Here is a 19,412-nt window from a genome sequence, read left to right as displayed (position 1 = left end):
GCCACTGCTGCTCCTATGGTAGAAGAATGATAGAAGTGGTAGTAATCATTCATCAGTACCTGTATAACACCTTAGCATGTTCAAAGTGGTTAACATTCACAATCTCGGTAATCTTTACAACGGATGTTGTAGGGTGATCAGTATTCTTATTGCCCATATTGTAAGGGTGAGAAATGGTGGCTTTCCATAGACCTGTTCAGTGAGTTCATGATGACAATACTATACTACACTACACTACTCAGGCATTTACTTTTTGAATATGTGCATCATTAGCTGCAAACTTCTCTTTTTGGCGCTGAATGTATCCACAAGATTCAGTCCAGTCTTCTTCCCACAGTGTCTTCTTCTGGAAGTGTTTGCTGGCCCTCTGAAACAGAATAACCTGGTTATGTTATATTGTTATAAATGCAGGGTGGTCTGGGAGGAAAAATGCCCCTCTTCCGCACTCTCAAAGGAGGTGGGTGGGAGAAAGAGCAGCTTTGCTTGCTCTATTACGACTCCCCCAGGTGCTCCCATCCTGGTATCAGTGGCCCCCCTCACCATTGGTCTGGCCAGGCCCAGACTGCTCCACTCAGCCCCAGGAAGAGTCAGAATTAGCCAGAGTGGCCAATGTGCCCCTGCATGAATATACCAAGACAGTGGTTCTTGACCTTTTTTCATTCGTGTACCCCTTGGCAACCCATTTTCCTAAAACTGTACCCCCATATTAGCAAACCCACTGCATAATTTTTTCATGTACTCCCAAATGATGTGGTGCGTACCCCTGGGGTTCATGTACCCCAGGTTGGGAACTGCTGCATTAAGAGATGCTCACATGTGGCCAATGGCTACTGTGCCACCTAAGAACATAAGAACAAGCCAGCTGAATCAGACCAGAGTCCATCTAGTCCAGCTCTCTGCTACTCGCAGTGGCCCACCAGATGCCTTTGGGAGCTCACACGCAGGATGTGAAAGCAATGGCCTTCTGTGGCTGTTGCTCCCGAGCACCTGGACTGTTAAGGCATTTGCAATTTCAGATCAAAGAGGATCAAGATTGGTAGCCACCTCATGCAATACAGGAATCAAAAGCATGTGTCCCAGCAGAGAGCTCTGTCAAATCACTGTTCTCCTTTCACATCTTTCAAAGCCATTGATATGCCCTTTATAACTTGCAGTTTGAGTGTAAACCCTGCATATGCTTGCTAAAAAATTGCATCATGTGAAGTAGCCCTCAAGTTTGTCATATACTTCCAGAAAGCTAGATGGCAACACTGTGCTTTGTAAAGGAGAAGTCGATCTATGGCTACCAATCTTGATCCTCTTGATCTCAGATTGCAAATGCCTTAGCAGACCCGGTGCTCAGGAGCAGCAGCAGCAGCAGAAGGCCATTGCTTTCACATCCTGTATGTGAGCTCCCAAAGGCACCTGGTGGGCCACTGCGAGTAGCAGAGTGCTGGACTAGATGGACTCTGGTCTGATCCAGCAGGCTAGTTCTTATGTTCTTATGTAAAGTGATATCTGTAGTCCTTTGTTTAAACACGAGGTTTAGTCACTACACTGAAATCAAGAAGAATTGGGAACCCCTTCCCCTTTAGCTTGAATATTTATTGCATAAAAGTTCTGTAATGTTTTTCAGTGCACATAGAGTTGTGGGGTGCTGATATCTCTTCTAGTTATCGATTATTGTCTTGTAAAATAAAATTAGAAATGGATAAGATGTAGAGAGAGTAATAGGCAGCCTGGCCTTTCCCTAAAAGTCTGAGGCAATTTTCTGCTGCAGAGATTTGACTGCACATGTTTGAGTTTGATGTGAAAGAGACTGAAGGCGGTAACGTTCCAATTTATTTCTGCAGCTGCAAGTGCCCTGTGGCTTTTCATGGGCCTGAATGCCAGCAGACACAGCACACCTTCCGAGGACACGGCTACGCTTGGTTCCCACCCCTCAAGCCTTGCTTTGAGAGCCATATCTCTGTGGATTTCCTTACTGAAGTGGCCGATGGCCTTCTGCTTTACAACGGGCCAGTAGCACATGTGAAGCCTGGGGAAGTGGAGGACTTTATTGCACTAGGTTAAATACTTATTCTTCCTTTTCTAGTATGTACATGCAACCAACCCTTTAATTTCTATGAATTTTTTGTCATAAATGCTTGTAACCAGTGATGTAAAATTTATGGAAATTGTCAAGCTACGAAAAAATGTGGGGAGGGTGTTTCAAGAAAATAATCAGACTCTCTTACACAAGCACATGGAACTGTCTTATACAGAATCAGTCCATTGGACCTTTGATGTGAATTTCAGTTGTGATTATTATATCACGCTTCTTATAAATGCAGAGTTTGCGCAATAAACAGGCAGAGGCAGTTGCTTACTGTAAACAAAGTTTACTAACTATAAAAATAGGGAAGGATAAACTTGGATACAAAATAAGAAAATATCTTTCTAACTGGCTAGCTCCATTAGCTAGCTTCTGCTTGGCTATCACATGGCTAATAAGCTACTAGAGAGAGCATGTGCAGAGAGTGAACCAAGGATATATATTGTCAAAGGCTTTCACAGTCAGATTCAACTGGTTGTGGTGGGTTTTCCGGGCTGTGTGGCCGTGGTCTGGTGGATCTTGTTCCTAACGTTTCACCTGCATCTCTGGCTGGCATCTTCAGAGGTGTATCACAGAGGGAAGTCTGTTACACAGGATACAAAGGATATGTACCTATTGCCTTTGTGCAGACCTGCATGTATCTCATGCCTGGTCTGCTTGACCAATAGGGGTCAATTACCTGGTCACTGACTTCTGACCTCACTAACTAATTAGCATGCACAACATTAACTCCTTCATTACTGGGTTGTGTGACTGGCACTTGCCAAATACCAACAACCTCTAAGGCTAGTACTGTCTGTGCAGCTCAGATGGGCTCAGTTCTCCAGGGTCCCAGGGTGAAGTCTTTCATATCCCCAGCTGCCTGATACTTTTAGATGGAGATGCCAGGATTTGAACCATGGCCCACCCTGGCATACAAACACAGTAGGTACGACTGCCAGCAGATACGTCTGTCAAGAAATCGAGTATAACATTTACTTATTGCCATGAAGCAGCAGGCAACGTATGGTAACTGTTAGGTTTTCAAGGCAAATACTAACCAGGATCAACACTGATTAGCTTCTGATATTGATGAGATTGAACTAGCCTGGGCTATCCAAGTCAGGGCAGCTGTAACATAGAAAACACTAAATTATACCTTAGAAAACATGAATATTACCAGACTCATAGTGTTGTATTCATTGTGGCCAAAACCATTCACATCTGAACAGTAAACATCCTTGGAAAATATGCATTTCTACAGTGTATATAGGAATTATCTAATACTATAGATACTGTTACATAAAAGTGTTGATGCAATGCATTTCAAGTGAGTAAAGCCTTGTCTTTGGAAAGCATTTTACTCAATCTAATAAGAGAAAATATTTAACCAGAGATTTGCCCCCAGTACCTCATCAGAAAAATTTAAAAAGTCCTAGACAGAGGGGAAATTGGAAGAAAATCGTATTTTCCCGGGTTTCCCCCCAGACTTTCACATCTCTAATTTTATTTTTAAGAAAACACTGGTAATTCTTTAGTGAGAAGGAGAAGCTCAAGATGGGATATACAGGATCCAGAGCACAATGACTTACTGTACCTAAGTGGGACTTTTGAGTAAACAGTGTCAAGGCTGTGTATGTATACTCACATACTCATTCAAGTCTCTGTACACTGCTTTATAGACTTGAGGGAATTTCATATCCAGTTCCCACTGGATGTACACAAACCCAAAAGTGTTCTTGTTTGTTCGATTTTGCTACATATTATGTGCTTTCCCTGCTGTTAGTAATCATATATATACTGAATGTTAAGAAAATGTATTGTGGTGATAGCAGCTGTTAAGAAGAAGAGGAGGAGAAGGAGTTTGGATTTATATCCCACCTTTCTCTCCTGTAAGGAGACTCAAGGTGGCTTACAAGCTCTTTTCCCTTCCTCTCCCCACAACAGACACCATGTGAGGTAGGTGGGGCTGAGAGAGCCCCGAAGAACTGTGACTAGCCCAAGGTCACCCAACAGGAATTTAGGAGTTCAGAAACACATCTGGTTCATCAGATAAGCCTCTGCCACTCAGGTGGAGGAGTGGGGAATCAAACCCGGTTCTCCAGATTGGAATTCACTACTCTAACCACTATACCACGCTGGCTCTCAACTTGCAGCTGGCACACAAGCAAAATGTTCTTAAGTTCCCCTCCCAACAAAGGCTTAGATTTGGAATGGTTCATGTTTATGTTAAGGAAGAGAACCGTCCATCATTAGTCTTTCTGTTTTGTTTTGAGTAGAGCTCTTGGAAGGTGTTCCATCATTAACGATAAGCCACGGCTCAGGGGCGCTCTTCCTGCAGCTGTCGAAGGAGATCAATGTAGCTGATCGTCGTTGGCATAACATAAAAATAATAAATGATGGAAAGGCAAGTGTGGAATATAACCAAAAGTTTTCTCTTAGCTGTTGATTTTTAGCGTTTAGTCGTCTCTTCAAGGGTTTTTGTCTGAGGAAAGCTTTGCAAGTTACTTTTTGCTATACAGAAAATATTTCATTGCAAAAAGTAAGTTTGCATACAACTGTAGCAATATTTGAGATGTGTGACATTGGAAGTGCACTTACTAAATTTCCTTCCAACGAAGCTGTAGGTGGAGTCAACTATAGTATGTCAGGCAGTGAGATTATGTATAACTCCATAGTAACTTTCAATATATCAGGCAGGAGTTCTGTTTAACAGGGTGTCTTTTAAAATGAACAGACTGCAGTAAAGATGTTGTGGTGGCAGCTGTTGCTGAAGCACCTTTTTTAAAAATCTGCACAGCCAATCAGAAGCCTTGCTTGGAAAAAGCCCTGCGTGGTCCTGCCCATTTTCTGAAAACATTTGGTGGGTACCAGGAAAGATGTCAGCAGGTGCTGTGATGCCCATTAGCCCTCTGTTGGGGACCCTGATATATGTATAGACAGGGTCAGCTATTTGCTCAATAGGTATAGAAAGATGTAATTTTGCTTAGGGCTGCATAGAAGACATCTTTGGCTGGTTCATTGACAGTTAATCCAAGAAGGATACCCATATTTGTCCATTGTGGAAAACAAATCAAGAATAAAAATTAAATTATCAAATTTAATTGAGAACATTAGTGTCGCAAATGTGATCACCGTAAATGTAGTAAACGATACCGTGATTTTCATGTAAAGACAATTAAAAATAATATGTGTGTGTCCCACTTTAGAATGTACAGCTGATCTTGGACCACTGTCTAAATGTTTCAGTTGCAAATAGCGATGGTGAACTGGAAAAAGTGTCAAAAGCAGATCACTCTGTCTGTAAAGTTTCTTCTGAAACTCCAGGAAATGAGAGGTAAAAATTGAAGCTGCAAAAATGAAAGCTGCTGATAAGAGCTTGGTTAACAAAGTAAAGTTCTGGTTGATGGGGACTGTAAGCTAAGGTTAATTAATTTATTTTAAAGCAGCGGTTCTCAACCTGTGGGTCGCGACCCCTTCACAAGGGTCGCCTAAGACTCTCTGCATCAGTGTTCTCCATGTGTAAAATGGATAAATGTTAGGGTTGGGGGTCACCACAACATGAGGAACTGTATTAAAGGGTTGTGGCATTAGGAAGGTTGAGAACCACTGTTTTAAAGGGAACTTTAGATGTGGTGTATGAAGGTGATAGGGGATGACAAAAAACATTAACAAAATACAGAGAAATTGTGTGCCTGTGTCTCTTATGAGTGATAACTTCTATTGTATTTTTCTTTTCTTTCAATCAATTCAATCAATTGTGTATTTTGAAAAATTAAATTTAAAAAATTAGGGAGAACATGTAATTGTAACGAAGGCCCAGTTCAGATGTTACAATGACTGTTTAAGTATTCTTCGTTTATGGTAGGTAGGTAGGTAGGTAGGTAGGTAGGTAGGTAGGTAGGTAGGTAGGTAGGTAGGTAGGTAGGTAGGTAGGTAGGTAGGTAGGTAGGTAGGTAGGTAAAGATTATTGTATATGGCTGAAGCCTATTACGATATCACTGCTTGGGCAGTTGTTTTTGTTATAAATGAAACAATAAAAGCACAATAAAATGGAAAGTGATTGTACAATTTCTGGGGCTAAGACAGCATAAATTCCAGCATATGTAATGCTGAGCGAAATAATTCGTAGGGATTTTCTTATTGGCTAGTACATAAGCATATTCCATAATAAAGTAATATGCTTGTCAACATCAGAGAGAGGATATTTTATCTCGACTGTGCATAAAGCTAGGCTGCCTGAAACAGCTGAAAGAAACCTGGACCTGGTAGCCAAGTAAAGATAGCAAAACAGGATGTAATAGGGGTGGGCTCTAGTTCCAGTCCTCCTCCAATACACACTCACTAAGAGACTCATTTTTGCAAATAATGGCTGGCTAACATAGAAGTTGGCATTATTTGAAATTGGATGGTGGTAAACCCTTTTTTGAGTTAATGAAAGATGAACCTAGACAGGTGAAAAACTCTGGTGTGGGCCTGTAATCTTGGTTTTTGTTCTTTGGTTTAGAAATGTAGTGTGATTATGCTGGCTCAAATGCATGACTGTATCATAGATTGCTTCCCCTTGGTGACAATTCTCCATGGATTCCTTGTTGTAAATGAAGAGGATCTTTCCATCATGCCACCACCCTGTATGACCAACTTTTTAAAAAATCAGCAGTCACTAGATCGCTGTATGACAACAACATAATGACAATGTGTTTACCAAAATCTGCTATTTCCTTTTAATTCCCAGTTTTTTTAAATTAAATCTCTATGCTTTATATCTCTGCAACAAAAAGGACCAGAGCCTGTATTAAAAGCAAAATGAAAGTGGGAATTCACAGGACCAGCTAGATCATGTCAACGCATTGCTATCCTTCTGTTGCTCTACACTGATCTTGCAATTGCTGATTCCAAAAGATAAGGCCTCTGGTAATGGAGGCAGGAAATGGTGGTTACGCCAGGCTATGGCAAGGATAATGGCAGAGCAGACAGGACCTTGCAAAATGCATTCATTCTCGTCTATATGGTGTGCAAATGTGCTGTGATCTTTCAAAAAAGGGTTATATCAAACCAGGTTTGGAAAAGATCACATCAGAAGGAAAAACCCCAGAATGCATAATTTGGATGCTTTAAAAAAAAACCTTACTCCAATTTGGATGCCATCCTGGATCAAAACATCCAGGTTGAAGCAACCTCTTAAGTAGAGAAGGGAAGGGGAAATGACGCAGGAAGCAATAGAAGTAGAGCACTTATGGGTTGATACTTGAGGAGTATGGACTGTACCACTGAGTGGTGGATCCTGTTCATTATATTGTAAGTTACATCACGCTGGTATCTTGAAAAGAATGACTATGTTACATGACAGAAGATTATGCTAATGACGTAGCCATGCACAACTGGGATTCCAAGTAACAAAATATTCAAGATTTGCATGTTTTCCACTTTTTGGTAGATTTCTCAATGTTCATCAACCTCTTCAGCTGGGTGGTGTTAAGAAAGCTCTGCCGTACCATGCTTCACAAAAGCATTTCAGCGGATTTACTGGCTGCATACGAAATGTCATCATTGACAGCCAGGTAAAATCACAATGAAGTTAAGTGTTCCGCCTCCCTCTCCAGCAGCCAAATGTAACCGCTGCTGTTTCTCCTGGTACTTCTGGCCTGTTTCTTCTTTTAATAGGTGTACAATTTAGAGCATCCCGCAGAATCCTTAAACAGTGCACCAGGTTGCTCATTGACTGATGGACTGTGCCAGAAACTTGGAGTTCCCCCCTGTGGCATCCATGGCAAATGCGTGGGTGACTGGAACTCTGTTACCTGTGACTGTAACACTGGCTACACAGGACCAAGATGTGAGAAAGGTGAATTAAATTTGTCAGTGCAGAGATTAGTGATGACATCTGGCTTTGACCAGGCCTTGATCGTGGGCTAGCGGGACTCAACAATTGCTTTGCCAAGCCTGGGAATGTAGGGCTGTTGCCCACCAGTCTGGACTCTGACAAATATCAGTTCGGCAAATCCTCTTGCATGGTAATATTTTCATGTGGGGAAAAAAGAGAACCTTTTAAAACCCACTGTAGGCACTTATGGAGAGAGAGAGAAGAATTACATTGGTATTACACCCAACATTTCCTGTGTTCTTTCATGTCTAGTTCTTCCAGAGTGGACTTTTGGAAGGGATAGCTGGATTCATTATGAACTGAAAAACAAACTTTATTCTTACAAAATACAAGTCCAGCTTATGGTACGCACAAGAATGTCCTCCTGTACTCTTCTCAGTATGACCTCTGCCGATGGAAACGGATATATTAGAATGGAGGTGAGCAGTTCATCCATTATTATCCGCTAGGATAACATTTCACACAGTATGTTGATTAAAAATTGATCTTTTAAAAACCTACTTCAATGAGAAGCCACAAACCTTGGCCATAATGATTTCTATCTTTAATCTTGGGATCTGAGCAAAGCTTTTTCAGCCATGGAAAAACAGCGTGCTATTATGAGACATTTTTGTTTTAATGAATGTTTCTTGTGTGTCTTATACAAGTGTTATAACACTCTTAATTCTGTGTCTACACAGGTATTTAGTGGGCATTTTGGAGTGAGCTTCAGTTTAGAAGAAGAGGATCGCGTGCTTCAGCTAAGCAGCGTACGCATAGATAACGGCCACTGGGTTGTACTAACCCTAGAAAAGTATTGCAATGAATTTTCTTTACGAATTAATGATGGTGGAGGGGATCATGAGACATCCTTTATTCTGGGACAAAACAGACAGTCAGACGTGGATTTGACAAGCATCGTGCTGGGAAACCGTCTTACTAACCGTTCAGAAAGTGATTTCCAAGGTATGTGATGTGACTGAGATCTCTTGAAAGGGAACAATTGAAAAGCAGCATGCTACTAACATCAGGTGTGAGGCTGTGTATTGTTCCAGCAGTGCCCAGTTGGCACTGCCAGAAGCAAGCCGAGCAATTCTATCCCACTTCTGTTATGAGAATCCACCTTCTACCAAGCCAGTCCATTGGTACATCTTTCCCAGCACTGTCTATTCTGACTGATTACCGTTCTCCAAGATCTCAGGCTCTTTTCCCATCCGTGCTGAGGTCCTTAACCGGAGATGTAGCACACATAACCTTAACTCATGCAAAATGTGCTTTATCTCTGAACTTTTGTTGTATCCATTCTTGCCCATCAAATGCAGTTGCAACAAGTTACTTAAAATGATTAGCTATCTAAGATTGCACTGGTGATGCCATCTGTTTAGGAGTAGGAAAAATTGGGAGATTGGTTCTTATTGCTGCTTGATCACACTTGGGTCTTGCACCATGGAACACCTTTGCATAATGCAGAGGCGTAGCTCCAAGGGTACCGGGGGGGTGCACAATGGGTTCTGGGGCGGGGCGGGGCCGTTCTGGGGCGGGGCGGGGGACGCACCAGTGCACTGGACGCCTTCCCCCCTTGCCATGCCTCTGGCATAATGTCACATCAGGCAGGAATAGTCCTTCCTTTCATTGAAGTTCCCAAGTTGTGCCGTTCCATTGGAGTGACATCTCAGGTCTGCTTCCAGTCATGCAGAGCAATCATGCTAGTTATGACATAATAGCATGGTGGCTGTTGGGCCACACATGACATGGCTTGAGGCAGAAATGGAGCCCCTCCACTGTTATAAGAGACTGTATGCCACTTCCACTATGCCACTTTTCCACTTTTTTCTCTTTGGCTGTCTCCTTGCAGGCTGCATGCGGGATGTTCGGCTGAACGGCCAGCCTCTTCTGGCGGATGGTAAAAGCACTGAATACACTTTCATTGTAGAGCAACACAGCATCACTGTTGGCTGCCATTCTAGCTCTTGCAGCAATCAGCCATGCTACAGTCCTTTCCACTGTGTAGACCTGTGGAGGAAGTATGAGTGCAGGTATGCCCTCTAGTTATCTGTTTCAAATATTATTTCATCTTGTAAGGTTATAGCCAGAAATATTGATGAACAATTGCTAGACTTGACCCAAAAAAATCATAAAAGGACGCATCTGTTCACTGAAGAAAAGTAGCTTGGCCTCTCAGTTAAAGATGCCGAAAAGTGAGTTCAGGGACCCAGAACAGAATAGCCTTGGAGAGGGACTGGAAGCAAAATACTACACAGTTATGTAGCTTTGATCATATTAGAAGATATCTAACCCCTTGTCAGTAGATATTATTTGTTGAGGCCCAAGAACAGAGAGTGTCTCAGAATGGTGAGTATGTCTTGCTTCTCAGAAGTGAGTTCATAATTCAAAGATGGGCATGCTGGTTGAAGGTGAACACTTGTAATACTGTATTTAAATAGACTTTGTTAAGATAAAAAGTAGCAAGAATGAACTATGCATTTTAAGTACAGATAACTTTGTATGGTGTTTGAAGTTAAATTATGATGAGTTAGCCAAGAACGTGCACTCTTATCAAGTATTATGATCCTATAAATATGGGAAGTTGTATTGATTGAGAGCTTCTTGTCAGAAGGAACTCCTTTCCTGTGACCTGTTTATTCTGGGGCTACTTTTATGAACTTGTGTATTTGCTCTTTAGATGCCTAGGGCTTGTTACATGAATGCCTATATCTGAATCAGGCTAAACTAGAGTCATCCAGAACAGTTTGCTGTGAACAAACAAAATTCCTTACTTTCCTGCAGAATGGCAGACAGCCTGGGTGCCTCATGCTTCATACAGCATTGCATTATTTGTCTCTCTTTCCTGATCATTCAACAAGAACAAAACACTTCTGCTGCCCGCTGTACTGGATTTCCTGCACACCAGTGGGCAGGTGGTGACAGATTTGCTTGTCTAGGGTCGATTCCCCACGGGGGAAATAACATGTGATAGCCCTGGTAGGTGTCCCGGGACAACGGGAGAACTCCCCACAGCTCCTGGGTCAAATTTGGCTTAGTCTCATGTCAGCCCTGCAATACCCATCTCATTGAGAGTTTTTCAGAAACGTCCAGGAAGGTACATGTTTTCTGGCATTTTCTGGTGAACATGGGATGAGCCCGGTATCATGGGGAATCGTTTTTCCTGCCCCAAGTCTCCGTTTGTTCTGGCAGCCAATCACAGCTAAGTCTACTGGGCATGAGCAGAACGGGAGACTCAGGGCGGGCAGGAATGCGCCTTTTTGCATACGAAGCCACGACCATGCAACTAATAGGTGCACATTTGTGTGCTGTTCTTGGCCATGAAGCTCTATGCTTTGTGACAACATAGCCACATAGCCGTTACGTTAAAAAAAACAATCAAAAAAAGGAACGCCCGTTCACATTCCTGCCCTAAAGCAACAACCAATTGAGAACAAAGAGCAGAGGAGGCACTGAGATGATCCCGGGCTCTGATCCCAGTTTCAACTCCAGACCTCGGCTGCAGTGGGGAGTGACAGACCGGGATCAAAAGGTACTAGTATTTTATGGTCCCAGTCCCATCCCAGGATGATTTTCCCCATGGGGAATTGACCTAGGTCTATCTAGCCTTGTAAATGTCATCTATTCCCCAAACATTTCTTGCACCTGCATAGATTCTGTGACAAATGAATACACAGAATAATACTGGAGCTGGTTTCCGGAGAGAGGAAATGGTGGGTCTGGAGGGCAAGATGAAACTACACTACCTTTTTTGGGCATCACAAAGTTCCCAGGTGGGGTGGGGGGGGGGGGGGAGAGACAGCGCACTACTGGAGGACATCTCTCTGGCAAATAACTCTAAGAGGGTGGCCATACCAATAGAGTGACTGCCTTTTTCAATATTTTGGGGGTTTGAGTTGAGTAGACTCAGAGGTTTTTTTAAAAAAACCAAAAACCAATACTACATATCGCAAACCTTTTTTGGGTTATTAAATCCAAAACCAAGAAATACGCCTGCTTTGACCACCCGCTGGAGTTTAGAGGCAGGCACAAAGCTGAACATTCGGCCTGGCTAGGCCAAGCCCAGCATTCAACTGAGGACTGGGCCTATTTGGATGCAGTGTTGATCTGCTTGGAATGTCGGGTTCGGCCTGGCAAGGTCCAACATTGTGGGCTCTGCCTCCAAAGTCCATATGGATTTCAGAGGCACCACACACAGTTCAACACTGGAGCTGGCTAGGCTGTGGATGAGGAAAAGAGCCTTTCTTTTCCCTTTTTTTAAAAAAAATTGTTTCAGCATTTTTCAAGATCAGATTTTTTTTTTTGCTTCCTTTTATTGCTGTCTTTTTTTGGGGGGTGGAAATCTTCCCGAAAACTACCAACAAGGTCTTTTCCAGGGTTTTTTCCTGGTTTGGGTGGATGGAACTCCCACCCCTACATACAAACCAACTATAACAGAGCCCTAATTAGGATCCTCAACCTCATAGTTTTGGTAGAGTTTTGCTCATTACTCTTACTACTCATTACTACTCACTAAGAGCAGGTGCATTCTGATCTGGAGGAACTGGGTTTGAGTCCCAGCTCTGCTGCCTGAGCTGTGGAGGCTTATCTGGGGAATTCAGATTAGCCTGTACACTCCCACTCACGCCAGCTGGGTGACCTTGGGCTAGTCACAGCTTCTCGGAGCTCTCTCAGCCCCACCTACCTCACAGGGTGTTTGTTGTGAGGGGAGGAAGGGCAAGGAGATTGTAAGCCCCTTTGAGTCTCCTACAGGAGAGAAAGGGGGGATATAAATCCAAACTCTTCTCTCTTCTTCTCTACTGAGTCTCCAACAACAGATGCTCTTATATCTGAGGTAAAATTTTACATTCTTCTCATTTTAAACAATTTAAATGGTTTCTCCATTTAGGTGTCCTGCTGGCAAAGTGGAAGTGACAGACAGTCTTACAGGCCTTAAACAGTGCACATCATCTCCCTGTGGACATTGGAATTGTAGAAATGGAGGTACCTGCGTAGCACAGTCCCGAGACAAATATGTCTGCCAGTGCCCTGAAGGATATAAAGGAAAATGGTGTGAAGTCGGCCCTGTGAAAGCAGGAAGACCAGTGGGACTCAGTTCTGGTTCTATCTTGGCCATCAGCATGTGCCTGCTTGTCTTTCTAGGTAGGAGAATTTGGCCCTTCTCACGTTACCTTAATCCAGACTGTGATCCTGTTGAATTATCAACACTTGAATAATAGAAGCCTCTGAATTCCTGCACTGATTTTTAACAACTAATGCAGATATTCTGTGGAGACCTGGCAAAGTTTTTCTCTCTTTTGTTGCTCTCCTTTCTCACTCTTCAGGTTTGTTTGTGGGTTTTTGGCAAAGATTGGCCCATGTATTAGAATGAAAACTTGCTATATGGCTTGCTATATTTCTTCTGTCTCCTAGCCATACTCTAATACCTATACTGAATTAAAAGTGGCTTACTAAGAAGTTGCCCCATTCAAGCACTCTTTAGGGTCAGATGTTCTTAGTTTTCATAGCTGTTGAGACATCTGTCTAGATCAGGGTAGCCAGGAGCTAAAGACAACTAATAGATTCCCTACTCACCTCCCCCTATCAGATGAAAGGGGTGAAAAGTGACCTCCACTGGCTGGTCCTAGCTTGGGATATTGCTCCTGGTTTCAGTACAGAGTCTGCATAAACAAATGATATCTACAAAACAGGATAAGCACAGACTGCTTACTGTTCTTCTGAATCTACTTGGGTACTTTTCCTTTTCTTTGTTTACTATGCCTTTAATGTCATTTCTGATTTTACTGTCTTTTTTCATAAGACATTAAAGCTGTGATTTGGAGCCATATGCGTACTTAGGGCTTCTTTTGTCTGGTGTGTCAGGTGGAGTTCAGATCAGCAGCCATTTCCCCCACGGTCCCTGAGGAACCACCACATACATCTCTAGGATTGCCTCATTAGATTAACTTTGAATAATGCAATGCAAAACTGAACTTGACTTTAAATACATTTACTGTGTTGAAATGACATTTACCACCTCCTCAAAACATTGTATGTGTCTCAGAAACATAATGGCTCAAATAATTATATTACCTCTTTAATCTTCATTAAAACAGTGTTTTACTTACTTTGGGTGTCTTATTTACTCAGGATTGGTGAAAGGCCAGAGACTGGCCAAAATGCCTTCTATTTAAATGTCCTAGTGGATCCCTGTAGGTAAGTAAAATACCCTTTTAATGAAGCTTGAATGTAAGATAGAGATAATTCACAACCTTCCTGAAGAGTGTACCTTTGTTTACTGTACCCTTAAATTAACCACTGCATTTCTTCCCTAGAAATATAAACATTAAATGTCTTCTTGTTTTATCAGGTTGTTTTCATATTATGGAAATTGAATTAGTATACTGTAAAGGCCCCCATGTAACAAATATGTCTTTTTCCCCTAGGTTTATTAGTCTCTTATACCGTATGGAGTCAATGGGGGAGATCAAGTTTTCGGAAAGGAGGAATTTACTACATTCCTGAGGAACATGAAAGTTGGGAAGATGTTAGAGAAAATATATTCCATTATAATGAGGAGGGAGGAGGGGAGCATGACCCGGTATGGTTTTGCATGACCTGGTATGGCATCACTATAGCATCTTAAACACATCATAGTCCATATTAAAATATGCAGCAAAGATTTAGAAATTAGAGACCTTCTGAAAGAATTAAGAAAAAGTTTATAAACTCTTGCCTGGGGGAGGGGAGGGATGGAAAAATGAAGTAATTGCTGATAGCTAGTTTTTTCCTCCATGTTGGCAGTAATGTGTGTGAAACTCACAGCTCCCGTGCTCTCTGCAGCATACCCAAGTATGCATTGCAGCCCATCATGAAAACATTTTAACAAAACAGGAAGCTTATGAAACTTTGGTATGTTTCCAGACTTGGCTAATGGGGCCAAGCACAGGCTGTGAGTTTGATTGGTTGAAACAACAACAGCTAAGAGCAGGGAGGTACAGGAGAATCAAAGTCTCGTAAAAATGGTGATGGCAAATAGCACTTCCCTGAAATAAGATCCCATTTTTATTTGATTTTTATCTGTCTCCAACTCTCACCCATCCCCCCTCAATGACCGTTTTATCTTAGGTTTTGTACTTACTGGGTTCCTACAGAGCTCCCTCATATCTCATGTTTTTATTATTAATTCCCTTGGAGGGCTCCAGGCCTGACATAGCCAGGTAGGCATTTGTCAGGGCCTCAAAACTAGCAAACTAGTCTACCACCCCACAAATGGTGTTAGTCTCACTATATTTGGAACATCCAAGACAGTCAGAGGCAGAATGAGAGAATTCTTAGTTTTGCTATAAAATGTAGCATTTCCTGACATACACACCCCCTCACCCCCAAATGTAGCATTCAGCTTTAGGGTATTCAGTTTTTATTGGTTGCTATATCTGAAGGGCTCTGACCGGCATGGTTTGGACTAGCCCAGGGGTAGGGAACCTGCGGCTCTCCAGATGTTCAGGAACTACAATTCCCATCAGCCCCTACCAGCATGGCCAATTGGCCATGCTGACAGAGGCTGATGGGAATTGTAGTTCCTGAACATCTGGAGAGCCGCAGGTTCCCTACCCCTGGACTAGCCTGATCCCATTAGATCTCAGAAGCTAAGTAAGATCAATCTTGGTTACTACTTGGTTGGGAGACCATCCAGGAAGTACCTCTGTTCCTCTCTTGGGTTGAAAATCCAAGTTGGCAGTAACTCGATGGCATTTTCCGCCACCATCACCACCTCTGAAGGAGGAGATGACTGTTTTCAGAGCTTAAGCAATTCTGAGTGAAAAACATTCCTGTATATTTCCCCTCTGTCCTTGTTTTCTGAAATCAACCTAGGCCCTTTTTTAGCCACTTCCTGACAACTGAGAACTCTGAATGTTTTTTTTTCAAATATCTAGTTTGATCATTGAATAGAAAAAAAATATGCATGCTGTCAAGGTTATATTTATGGTATGAACGCTTTTCTATCATAAAGTACATGACTTTCGTAGTTTATATCTGCTGATTAATCTGCACACTTTCAGCAGGGAGTAGGGGGTAGGAAAAGCTCAGGGTTGGTAGTTTTATAAGTGCCTGTGATGCTCTTAGAAAGTGCATGTTGGCAGGTTGGGGAAAAGTAATATGTATTACATGCTAACTATTTGACTGTGGCTGCAATCCTTCGCACATTTACTGGGTCCTAAGCCCAGAAGCGTAGCAAGGGGAAAAAGCACCCGGTGCACCGATGTGTCCGCCCTGGAACACTCCCGCCCCACCCTGGAACGCCCCCTCCACACCCCCACAGGGGTGCATGCCCGGTGCATCGTGGTCCTTCCCCCGTCCCCGTGGAGCTACGCCTCTGCCTAAGCCTCACTGAGTCTAGTGAAATTTATTTCCAAGTAGACATTCCTAAAACTATGCTATGATATTTTTTTTTGAGAATTAGTGTTGTTTGAGGGTTGGAAAGTTGGACTTGACAAATTTAAATTTCCATGGACTGAGGACAGGTCACCATCTCTGTCTGTTGCAAGCCCATCTGTAAAATAAGAGCTAGTAGTGACCTTTCTTCCTAACACATTTGGGAGGCAAACATAGTGAATTCAGCCCCTGGCATACATGATTAGAAGGCACTTTCCCTTGTGTCACAAAGGGGTCCTGATGCTTATGGATTCCCCCTTCTAGCTGCAGTGCTTCTGTCACATCCTATAATATTCCTGAATGTCAGCCAATCCTGGAGTGGCTTTTTGGGGAAACCAACAAACTGAGAGGGTGGAAGGGAAGTTTTGTTCCATAAGTAGAGTTCCTCTTGTAATTCTTTGGATCCTTCCCAACAAAGACTTAAGCATTTTGCAAATGGAAAGTGCTACATTAGTATTAGTAATTTTCCTTTTTTTTGTTTGCATTTTTCCAGAATGCTTATAATATAGATGAATTAAAGAAACGTCTACAAAGTATGCCCCAACTTTCATCAGGGACTGCTGCTTCACTCCTCAAATCACATTCTGGACTACAAAGAAACCCACCCATGACTCACAAATCCCGAAGAGACTCTAGTTCTTTGGTTACTAGTGTCCCAACTTCAAACATTATGTGACTCAGACAATACAGGAAGCAGACAATGATGTGCACAGTCTTCCAGCAGGCCCCATGCATTTCTATTGCCTAGAGGGCCTATGTTCTTCAGCTGCAAGCGTGAGTTCCTTAGACACCTGCAGCATAGAGGAAGATCTAAATTTTGATTACCTCAATGAATGGGGACCAAAGCTTGTAAATATAAAAATGCTCTGTGAACATTCAAACCGATGCTTATAAAATCTGGAGACAGGGACACAATACATTGCTGCGACATGGATCTTTCTCCTAGAAAAACACTCTTTAGAAGCATTTGAGTATCTCGTTTAACAACACTAATCAATTGATCTATTTATTAACATTGGCTCCATGGGAACATGTGTGACGTTTACCTCACATTCCTTTGAAATTATCTGAACACAATGGTTTTATATGTGATGTATAAAAGTTCAGAGAATTCTTTGTGTGTGTGTGTGTGAAGTTTCCTGAGTATGTTGAACTCAGACAATTTTTGTAGTTCTGAAACAGTTTGAAGTAATAATATAGATTCAAAACTTTACATTTCAGCCATCTTGTACTGTTCAATTTATTATATACAATCAGTGTGGATACTGTAAAATATATCTGTATTCTTGTTTTAGTTTTTTCTTTTTTGTAACTGAATATTAATTAAAAATATTTAGCACTTGTTTATGATAATACATCTTGGACAGCTGAGGATCAGGTTTTACTGTGGTCCTGTTAGGGGTCTTTCTCTGACCACAGCTGTTGGATCTGCACACACCTAGCCCTCTTGGACTGTGCACTCTCTGCAGTTTGCTTTCTACAACAAAACAGATGTTGGGAGACAGCTACACAAAAGTGAAAAACTACAGAATACACATGAGCATTTGGGCTTGGCAAAACATAATGGAAGCTCGCTTCTTTCTAACTGATATTTCTAGTGAATTGTTTTGAAATGTTCAGCAACTTTCTAGACTGATCAAAGATCAGAGTAGCAATTTAAAACTTCTACCAAAGGCAAATTTGACCAATAAGCGTTTGCCTTAGGATCCGAAGGTATTTTGCACACAGCTCCAAAGGCAGTGCTGAGAAGAGATGTGGCACACACAGCAGGGACTGGGTTGACAGGATATTGCCACCGATGACCAAGGCGAAACATCTGAATGCTGCTTCTCTTCCTATCTCATCCGGGATATGGATGCAGACCTTGTTTGTAAACCAAAGGATTCATCCGTAACAGTGGTCTGTGCTTTCTTGCCATTTTCAGGACCAATTGAGGTTGCTTCTGATTACCTTACTACCCCCGTCCAGATCTCACAATAGTTTACTGCTAACTAGGATAAACAAATGAAAAATGACTGAAGGACAGCTGCTGCTCTTGTTTAACCCATCAGTGGGAAAAAAGAAAAAGGTCCCTTTCGTAGTGTGGAATCATTTGCTCATAACATTCTCAGTTTCAGTTTTCTGCACTTATCTCTGAGAACTCTGTCTGAGCTCTTACAAGAAAACAAACATGGTCTGCTGCCCAGGTATCATTTGAGAAGGACCAGTATAAATGTAAAATGTTCTCCCTGCCACCCTGCTTATGCAACCTCATAGGTCATGCAAATGTTTTGTCTCTAAAGTAAAACTATAAACACCTTATCATGATAACTGGATGAGAAGCTCCACAGTGCACCATTCTAGGGCCATTTGTATGACCAAGCTACATAACATTCAACATGAGGAGATGCAACACTGCAACCACTATCTTCTTAGCAAAGGCCCTGGTGAGTATGGGTGTATTTTGCTTAGGTGCCAAAAAAACCCTGTTGCCCAAGTTTGGCTTCATAAAATCCCTTACAGCAGCCCCATCCTAAAGCCTTGGCCAGGTTTTCTGGGCAAAATTTCACTCTGATAAGGCTGCCTTAAACTGAGTCAAGCTGTTTACCCATCGAGGTCAATACTGCCTGCTCTGACTGGAAGCAGCGCACTTACATAGAGGTCTTTCTCATCATCTACCACCACATGCAGGTAACTGAACCTAGGTAAAACAAATGCTCTACCATTCAGCATCGGATATTTGTTTAAATGTCCATCTCCATCTCTTGCTTAGCGCAAAACTGACAAGTCACAGACAGCAACAATAACAAGGCCCTTTATACTATGCTGAGAAGCGATTCGCTCGCCAGTTCTTGAGCTACTGCGTCTCACGGCTCGAGAAGCTCCACCAGTTGTATTTCTGCCTGCGACGCCACGCTCGGTAGGAAACCGGTTTCTGAGCCTTTGCGGTGAAGGATTTGTACAAAGAAAGCAACCCCGCTCGCCGGTGACGAAGGGTTCCAGGCTCGCTGGCAGCCGTCTCTTGATTGGCCAGAGCTGAGGAGGCGGGGCACAAACTCGCTCCTCCCCCGCCTGTCTTTCACCACCAGGGGCGAGCTC

General features: G+C 42.5%; 1 protein-coding gene across 1 annotated transcript in view; it reads left to right on the top strand.

Moving 5' to 3' along the window:
• The window catches only part of LOC125439508 (neural-cadherin-like), a 56,630-nt gene extending 38,954 nt beyond the window's left edge, over positions 1-17,676 (top strand). Inside the window, 12 exon segments of the mRNA XM_048508607.1 lie at positions 1,833-2,047; positions 4,333-4,460; positions 5,263-5,390; positions 7,491-7,614; positions 7,718-7,898; positions 8,190-8,356; positions 8,618-8,882; positions 9,772-9,952; positions 12,808-13,061; positions 14,345-14,499; positions 16,828-16,990; positions 16,993-17,676. Of these exon segments, the coding sequence (XP_048364564.1) occupies positions 1,833-2,047; positions 4,333-4,460; positions 5,263-5,390; positions 7,491-7,614; positions 7,718-7,898; positions 8,190-8,356; positions 8,618-8,882; positions 9,772-9,952; positions 12,808-13,061; positions 14,345-14,499; positions 16,828-16,990; positions 16,993-17,228 (2,197 nt within the window). The 3' untranslated portion in view covers positions 17,229-17,676.
• The last annotated feature ends 1,736 nt before the right edge of the window (positions 17,677-19,412 follow it).

Source organism: Sphaerodactylus townsendi, linkage group LG09 (genome assembly GCF_021028975.2).
Source record: "Sphaerodactylus townsendi isolate TG3544 linkage group LG09, MPM_Stown_v2.3, whole genome shotgun sequence".
NCBI lineage: Eukaryota > Metazoa > Chordata > Lepidosauria > Squamata > Sphaerodactylidae > Sphaerodactylus > Sphaerodactylus townsendi.
This window is presented reverse-complemented; position numbering and strand designations above follow the sequence as displayed.